We start from the raw sequence: 9,508 nt of genomic DNA on the forward strand, positions 1-9,508 counted from the left end.
TGTGTTTATATGCCATCAAAAGCTCGGTATCTCCGTTGCTATTTTTAGACAAAATCAAAGTATCACAGAGCAATTCCCTGAAACACATAAACCAGCATCACATACAGCGCACGCAACTTTTCAGAAATCACTTGTATTCCTGAAAATATCTGTAAACATACAGGAATGAACAATCAGTTTTAAAAAATAACAAAAAAAAAACAAAACAAAAAACAAAACAAAAATTGAATTGTCTTCCTATTTCACAACATATGCCAAAAATGTGTGTTGGCATTTTCTTCAAAAAGGTAAGTAGGTATCCATGTTTAATATGTGTAGTGAAAGTACCTGTGAATAGGTTATAATACGTATGTATATTAATGGATAAATATCCGTACATATTTCGACTTTGTCAAAACTGAAAAATTCGAATTCAGAAATAATTTCCGTATTTAGAACTGCATTGGAAAGGTTTTGCTTATTAAAAAGGAAACTAGATGTTTTTCTTACAAACTTAAATGAATGTATTACTAGACAAATTACTTTGAATATAATATCTTTTTGTTTGATTATGTTTTACATTGTGGATGTTTTATCTTTTTAACAACTGGTACCAGGCACAAGTCCCTGTGGTACCATGGATAATAATCATAATAAACAAATATGCGCTGATAGTAAAAACCATGAATGACTTGTGAGTGCTACAAATCAGGCCATTCATGAGCCTGAGCAAATAGTGGTGTAACAAAACGGGTATCGATGAGACCGAATTATGATCAGGCACCAGGGTGATACGTCATAGAGACATACAGGGAGGTTAACCTGTAACCCAAAGGAAACATGGATATAAAACATAAACATAAATGAATATGTTTCTGTCGTACAACCTCCGGACATAACGTCAAGGGAGACGTTGTATGATTATGTTTTTTTTATGTTATTGATGACTGAAGAGAGTGACATGTCTATTCATGTAAGTGCTTTCTCTTTCAGGCTAATACCTTTCAAGCGGTGCTGGTCACTGATGGCGTGCTGACTTTTGTCATCTACAACTACAACAAAATACAGTTCGCTCTGTATGAAAAATACATGTATAACGCACAGGTACGTTAATACATATTCTAAGTACGATAATCATTGTGCAAGATAACTTGTTATACAAGCGAGTTAAACCAAGGTACGAAAATGCAAAGGTAGTTTATATACGAAACACTATTTACTGGTAATAACGGGCACATAAGGAAAAATATTGCTTTTAATCGTATAATAGGCCCGAGTTTTCCATTAAAGCCTTTCTGTGCTTTTGTTGATTGATATAAAATTAAATCAAGCTAAACTTCATATTCCCTTATCGAACAATATTTATGTTCAAATCTACACAGTTACATCAACACTTCATCAGGAAGGTATGCAACAAACATTCTATTCGCAGTTCAACTTTCGTCTTGTATTTATATAGACAAAACTGGTGGATAATTAGACATTTTCTTCACATTAAGGTCGGCTTCAATAAGGGAAAAAGCACTAACTACTACGCTGTGGAGGGATCGGGTACGGAGGGTATTGCCACGGTAGTATCGCGTACAAACGTCAACCGGACAGGCAAGTTCGTCTTCAGACTCAATGGCTACATGGCACGTCCCGTCAAAGTCGCCGACATAGTGTTCGTAATAGATTCTTCCTACAGTGAGGCGAAGTTTTTCGACAATATCCTCCAGTACATAGTGGATGTAACAGACAATCTCATTATAGCTCCTAATGAGACACAGGTGGCTGTTATAAGTTTCTCCAGGATAGCCAGGGTGGAGTTCGACTTTACGGTTTGTCAGAACAACGACTGTGTTCATGAGCGTGTCCTGAATATATCCCAACTCAATAGTACTTCATACATGGACACCGGACTAGACTTGGCAAGGTAGGATCCCTCGCCCACTATCGATATTCTAAACACTACGTGTATATTAGAAAGTTTTAGACATATTGCAGTACACAGCAAACACTGCTGGTGGATTATCAAGATTGATCGACATTCCTTGAGGTTAACCGTAACATGCTTGTCTCGGTCTAGCTTCACTGCATACACATGTACTTATCATTCTTTGTAAATACAATATTGAAAATTATGAAAGAGATATGGCGCACATTGTCCTATTTCGACATAACGGTGACCTTCTTTTCAAAACCTTGTTTTTAATTGCAATGGATATTTCATGATATAACAATAAAGTTGCATCGTCGAGCTATTTTCAACTTTCGAGGGTAGTTTTTACCGAGTTCAAATAATTTTTGACATAGAGCTCATCAGAGGACCAACTTCTACAATGTCTTATTTCATTATATATACCTACCGACAACTAAACTCCTATTCCCAAGAAGTGGTCCTCCGATGCGCTGGTATTGAACAATTGTTAAATGAAGTTGATGAAATATATTTTTATTGAAGTATCAACTAGACAGACCTTTAAGTGGTATTATAAATATAATTTTCCAAAAAGGACAGCTTAAGTTAACTGGTAGAGTCACCGCTTAGCAACCTAAAGCTTTGGAGCTCGAATCACCAAGATATTTTCAACATTAAAGTGTATTTGATATAAAACTTATTTAGTATAAAGATAACAATATTGAAAATATTCACTTGGAAAAAAGTACTCCGTTAAAAGTAAAATGTAAACAAACTGCAGCGTCGACAAGAGAAAGACATATGGGTAGTGTAAAATTCCCATTAGTAATGTTAATTTTACCGTATTTCATACGGTACTGATTGACTGCATATACGCATTTTTTCCCGTACCCATTCACAACGCACCATGACGACTTAATTTGGTACTGATGGAATCACAATAGGTCACGTGATGTTTTATCGGTAGTTTTCAGCTCAGAATATCGCTGCACGTTGCCTAGGACAGGATAAACGGGAAACGAACATCTGTCTTGGTTGAATAATGGCTCTTTGGCACCTCACAATGATCAATTATTGTCATGTGATTAAGAATTATAATATGAATGATCTAGTTTAATATCCTATCTTTTTCCTATAGTGACATGTTCCTGTGGACGAAAGGAGGGAGACAGTCAGCCCTGAAATACGTTGTTATGATCAGTGACGGTTTGGTAAATAACAGGGACAAGGCCAAAAGGAAGGCGAGAGAACTCTCTCAACGACAAGACGGAATCAAAGTGGTAGGCGTGGGACTAGGCAGGTCTGTGTATCACACAGTGTTGGAGAGTGTGGCCTTCAATAGCTCGTACTTACTGGCACCAGATCCTCATAAACTACTTCACCTCCTACAATGGGATCTACACGACCCGAACGTTACAGGTAAATTACACGTGATTGTGGTTGTGTAACCATTAAACATTATACTGGTTAATTATTAAATCATTCTCGCCAAGGTTTCATCTACCAGTAGGACATTTCATTTTTCTATAGGAAAGCATTCTTGGATTGCAAGGGAAATACATAGTTAAGGAAATTTTCTTGAACTCTTTCATGTTTTACTTTGTGAAATTTGACGATATGGAACTTTCTTAAAGAATCTTCATAAAATAAGGGCCAGTTTTGTTTACCTTTCTTTACAGGTTGTGTACATAACTTCAGTGCTGATATACTTGTAATAGTGGAAACATCGGCGTCACAGAGCGACAAATCCTTCAAGAAAGCACTGACCTTCCTTCAAACATTTATGGATAAATTCAACCCCAGTCATACTGATAACGCCATAACCATCAGTGTAGCTGTATATAGCAGTACCACAAACTATGTCATAAGGGAATGTCCACTGTCAAGCCTACAGTACATAATGGATGCCATAAGGACACTTGGACAATCCAAAGATCAAGAACAGAACTGGGATCATATGCTGAGGTTTGTTGATAACCATACTTCCTACAGCAGTGTTACAACCCATAAATACGCCATGTTTGTAACAACTGGGTCTGTACCAGAGAAATCAGTGGTGCACGTGAAGACGAAACTCATGCATCTGCGTGACAACAACAGTGTGCGCGTGGTGATGGTAGGAATCACTGACCACTCGAACTGGAAAGTATTAGAAAATGTGTACGATTGTGGATTCTATACCTTCTCCACCGAGGATGTAGACATCGTGTCACGTGTTCTATTGAATGACATCAAATCCACAAACTGTACCAAACTGGGGAAATGATGCCTTGCCCAATAGATAAGTTACGTAAAGAACTGTTAACTATTTTAAAAAGCTTTGCTGCTCAAAAAAAACAAATATGCCCGTCCGTCACTCCACAGTTGGTTAAGGTTTTCGGCAAAGTTTCTTCAAAAGCCTACACTCGTTATCAAACACATCTTCACGAGCGTCTGATTGCGTTACACTCCATGTGGCTAGCGAAGATGCAACAAACAGTGCTATAATAAAAAATCGCATCAAAGTGTCTCGTACAGTTGAAGATATTCAATTCATCCAGCGAGCCCTGTATTTTTATGACAGATACTCCCGAGTTTGGCCTCCAAGTTCAGTCATGAAAATTCAGACAAATTTTCAGAATATCCAATTGATGGATTTGTTGATCATAACCATTGATATTTTTCAAATATTTTAACGCATTACCAGTTAATAATGTACTGTAATGACTTAAAGCGGACAATTTTAACATGATTGTGTAGTGTGTTCATGATAATAGTAACCCTTTGAGTGAGACAGTTGAGCAGACATGGGGAGAAAATTATCTTCACCTTCCCATCTTTTAAATGTATTGTAACTAACATCTTAGCCATAAAAATCAACATCATACATCACTCAATTCTGTCATATTCACACTCCAGTATAAATATCGGGATGTACCCATATATAGGTCAAATGCGAGGTTAAAGTTCAAACACCAATCTAGGACATTCTACCTTGCAGACAGTGAAGCAATCATGTATTAGCAGTATGTTCTGTTCTATCAATAGCTTAAATATAGCAATAAAGAAGTTATTTTGTTTCAAAAAAAAAAAAAAAAATATGACAAAAAATATTTTCAGTGCATAGAATCTGTCCGGTACAAGTTACATACAGTCTAGCTTGCCCGGTTATGAATGGAGAATACATTTCTTTATATGTTGGTATCAACTTCATTGTTCAATATAAGCACATGTGGATGACACAAAAATAACTCCTGACTTCAACTGATAGAAGTGGCCTTCAATGCTCCAGCAATATAACATTTCCCCAACTATGTTACAACGTCTTTTGTGATCACCGTCAGACATAAGATAAACTTTTTTTGGTCAGGAAAATCCAAATATGACCAGTAGTGGAAATTGGTCCTCTAAGTTTGCCAAATCACGTACATTATCACAAAATTAATTATGTAAAAATACAAAGTTGTAGTTAATTCATTAAGGTAGTGGAAAGGAATAAATCTTTGAAATAAGTGACAGGGCAGATTGCCCCAAAGAAGGGAGTAGGTGACGGGAACCTTCAAGATGTACATCAATAGATTATAAAATAAGCGACTGATTTGTTTGTGTGGTGACATGTATATTCAGGTATGTCGAAACATTACCGATGTTTTGTGTTTTTTATCCAAGCCACAACGATAAGAAATTGTTGAAAACATGGAGGGCTTCCCCGATTCAGGGCATTACAATGATCTCTCACACCAGATACAGTGTGTATACAACTGTCCAGGATATTACAAGGATATCTCAGCGCAGGTTAAGTGTGATACACCTGTCCAGGGTAGTATAGGGTATCAGGGTATCTCACACCAGGTAAAGTGTGATACACCTGTCCAGGGTAGTACAGGATATCTCACACCAGGTTAAGTGTGATACACCTGTCCAGGGTAGTACAGGATATCTCACACCAGGTAAAGTGTGGATACACCTGTCCAGGGTAATGTAGGGATATCTCACACCAGGTAAAGGGGTACAGGGTTCCCAGCGATGTACGGAGTCGAAGAGGATTAATTTAAACATCTGAACATGTTTGTGCTCATTTTATTTTATTGATTACAATATCAAAGTTTAAGAATTAAATCTCACTTTCAATATTACATGCGCAAATTTGTTTTACGCTATATGTCTTTGAAGGTATGCAGTTGTGATCAAATATTAAATAACTTATCAAATTGTAAATGACATGAGAGGTAAAGAGTGAATTCCTTCTTCTATTGAGAAACGCATGTTTCAGATATATCGGATGAACTCTGAACTATGAACTGTATTAAAGAGGTACTTTCCATGTCATATATCTCTTATGTATGGCATTTTCTAGAGCGTAATAAACAATGCTGCTGATCCTTAATACAAATTTTTTGACTCCGTCAGTAAAGATATCAACTTGACAAGACTGTCATGTATTAAGTAACTATATGTTGTCATTGCTCGTTGAGTATTCCCTCTATTTGAGACGTTTTCTACAATGCATGGCTGTACAAAGTTCCTTTTTTAATCGTCAATATATTGGCACGCCGACAAAAATTCCTGTAGCGGGCTAACCGGTAGCTTACTTACCAGTGCATATCGTCATTGTTCTTCTATTCGTACCAGGAACGTTTTCTGCCATTGATCTAGATAAATTTTAAATCAATGCCTATATAGAATTTACCTCCTTTTCTCGCTGTCTGTGGTGTTAGACAACATGGTCCGTGTTACGTGGTCCATAGCTACATACACCGTCATCTATACCTGGCTTTGGAGATATGGACACTGTTCCGTTCCTCTTACTGACTTTTATGACGCTGGAAATACAAGCTGTTTACATTATCCTGTGTACGGCCACTGGGGACAACACATAGAACTGGCTACCGATTTTGACTTTTTCGGAGATAAATATAGCAGTATGTGGGTAAGTGTTCTAACGTATGACTTGAGGTGTTTCTTCTACAGCTTCCCTGAATTGATCACGTGATGAAATACTGAAACACTTTCAAGCTAAAATTATCCCTAAATCTGAACTTAGCTCTGCATTTATATACCTTTGATAAGCACCTTCATCGTGAAAAGTCTTTTCTAAGAGATGAAGAGTTCATTTAGATTTATTACAAAATGTAAATCGCCAGTTCTATCAAATAGTATGGTGGCGCTTTAACTAAATTGTGCTCAGTCTTTTTCTGAGGTGCTTTGATACCTGCTACAGGTAAGGAGCATCGACTCCATATAAACACAAGAACATTGTTCACGATAGCGTCAAAGTGGGCCGAAAAGCATAGCTAATAATGATAAAAAAATTGATAAAGTCTTGGTGTGTCATTTGAATCACAAGTTCTTTGAACAAAGCTGAAAGTTCTATTAGCTAATAACATGTAATAGCTTGACAGCAAATATGATACAAATGTTAAAACGTTATATTAATCATTGAACGTTGTTACGGCCGGAAACTGCCAGTTAGTGAAAGGGTAAATTTACGTACTAACTTAGAGACACTACATAGAGTACACACACGTGTAAACCAATCAGATTAAAAACTGATAACACATTCAACAATGTTTAATTTACAAAATACATTTCAACATATACATATACATACATATAGTATAGTCAGAGACATATATACACAGAGATAAGTAACATCGCTATTTCCCCGTACAAGTGGTGGCTCCCTTTATTCGCGACCACTCAAGCATATCCCTTATCGAGAACGCCCTGTCCCCTATCAAACACACGCGAGCACAGGTAAATCGGGCTTTGCGCATGTGTGTATCGATGTACTGGAACTTATTCGACATGTTCTGGTTAATCCGCCATTACGTCAGACCAAAACATCGTCATTTTAAATACATACAAAAAGCACATCGTTTTATTTTGGCCACTACAAAAGTAACCACATTAACCAAAAACTATCAAACTTATGGGATATAGTCTTATTGATCATGCACATTGTTGTCATTTATCCGTATTTTCGAAAATCCGTTGGGTCCTATTCGACATGTCCAAGTTTGTAATTAAGCAGCCATTACGTCAGACCAAAACATCGTCAATTTTAAACGTACACAAAAAGCACATCGTTTTATCTAGGCCACTACAAAAGTTACCACATTAACCAAAAGCTATCATACTTATGGAATATGGTCTTGATTATCATGCACATTGTTGTCATTTATCCGTATTCTCGAAAACCCCATAGGGACTTTTCGAAAATTGGACATTTCCGCCGATCTTTCCTGCGGTGTGCTTGACTTTCATACTCAAAATACAAACACATGGACAGCAAATTGTGATATATTTCATATTGATGACACTTCTGCACTCTGATATTAATCAAATTAAAGCACATAATTGGATCTTGGTGATGATTTCAAATAGAAATTATCGATAATTATGTGTGTATATATGTCTCTGGTATAATACATATATATTATATGTAAAAATCAAATGACCGAACATTCTGGGCACTTAATGTAATGTACACAAGTACATTTGAAAAGTTAAACTGTAGGACACAAGTAAAAGTACAGAGTTCATGCTAGGAATCAATCTTCTGCGTAATGGTAAACATGATCGCGCGCGAGTCACTAACGCGACACGAGGCCATGATATTGTAAAAACGTTCCTGTCATCAACAAGTAAAAATGGCCTATATGTATATATAGTCGCGAGGGCCCAAATCCACACACGGTAATTGACCACTTGTACTCACGTATAGGGTGAAAACTCTCCAGTCCCGTGTCAGACATGCGGATCACAATGCAATATATATTCCTGAGAAGCTTCTCCATGGCCGATGAATCTCAGCACAGCAAAATCAAGATTCTCTATTGCAGACGAATCCTAATACAGCAGAATTTTCCAAATCAACTGGCAAACCTCACGCTCTCGCTGGTTAGCTTACAGCGCCAGAATATGACTGGATTACAGTTAACCCATCACTGTTGAACACATATACAACAGTAAACCTCAATACGGTTCATATTGTCACACAAACACCTCTTCCAACTCCTGCCTCGCCATGCGAACGCTCAGAATCTCCAGGAATAGCCGCGCGTTTTCCTTACAGCACTTTTCCCGTGATTTTCCCATGTTTACTGATGCGGAGCACGGATTGAAAGAAATATACGGATTGTAAGAAATACACACACACGTCCAATGCGGAGCGCGGATTCATATACTTATCGGAAACACATTGTAGACTTATATCTAGTACACAATTTACACTACATCATTTATGAAATACAAATATTAAATAATAGACTTTTGTTTTATACTCTCCATGTATTTCTAGTATACATAACACTTCCCCCCTTAAAACAAAGTTTGAATTGTATGAAAATTTGCAAGTATAAACTATACATAGTAATATCAATAATCAGTACATTATAACAAGCAAAACTCAAATAGTAAACATATGATACATCAACACCTAATGAATCTATATATAAACATACTGTGTAATATATATTACATTATTCAGAAACATAGAAGGTATATTCAAATACCTGCTCTAGACAGAGCATCTGCAACTTTGTTGTTTATTCCCTTAGGCTTAACATGTTTTACATCCAGGTTGAACTCTTGCAGGGTTAAAGCCCATCTTAAAAGTCTTTGATTTTTATACTTCACCTTTTGGAG

At 36.8% G+C, this 9,508-nt stretch overlaps 1 protein-coding gene across 1 annotated transcript; it reads left to right on the forward strand.

Moving 5' to 3' along the window:
- Positions 1–260: 260 nt before the first annotated feature.
- On the forward strand, positions 261–4,930 carry LOC117332143 (collagen alpha-3(VI) chain-like). Its single transcript, XM_033891028.1, has 5 exons — positions 261–287; positions 958–1,083; positions 1,479–1,894; positions 3,018–3,298; positions 3,559–4,930. Exons 1-5 carry the CDS (start codon positions 261–263, stop codon positions 4,143–4,145), a joined length of 1,437 nt encoding a protein of 478 aa, XP_033746919.1. The 3' UTR covers positions 4,146–4,930.
- Positions 4,931–9,508: the final 4,578 nt, after the last annotated feature.

The sequence above is a fragment of the Pecten maximus genome, chromosome 8 (genome assembly GCF_902652985.1).
Source record: "Pecten maximus chromosome 8, xPecMax1.1, whole genome shotgun sequence".
In the NCBI taxonomy this organism is placed as follows: Eukaryota; Metazoa; Mollusca; class Bivalvia; order Pectinida; family Pectinidae; genus Pecten; species Pecten maximus.

Coding starts and splice junctions, on each gene's coding strand:
- LOC117332143 (XM_033891028.1), top strand. CDS start 261: ATGTGTGTTGGCATTTTCTTCAAAAAG. Junction 1,895..3,017: donor ACCGGACTAGACTTGGCAAG/GTAGGATCCCTC, acceptor TTTTTCCTATAG/TGACATGTTCCTGTGGACGA. Junction 3,299..3,558: donor ACACGACCCGAACGTTACAG/GTAAATTACACG, acceptor CTTTCTTTACAG/GTTGTGTACATAACTTCAGT.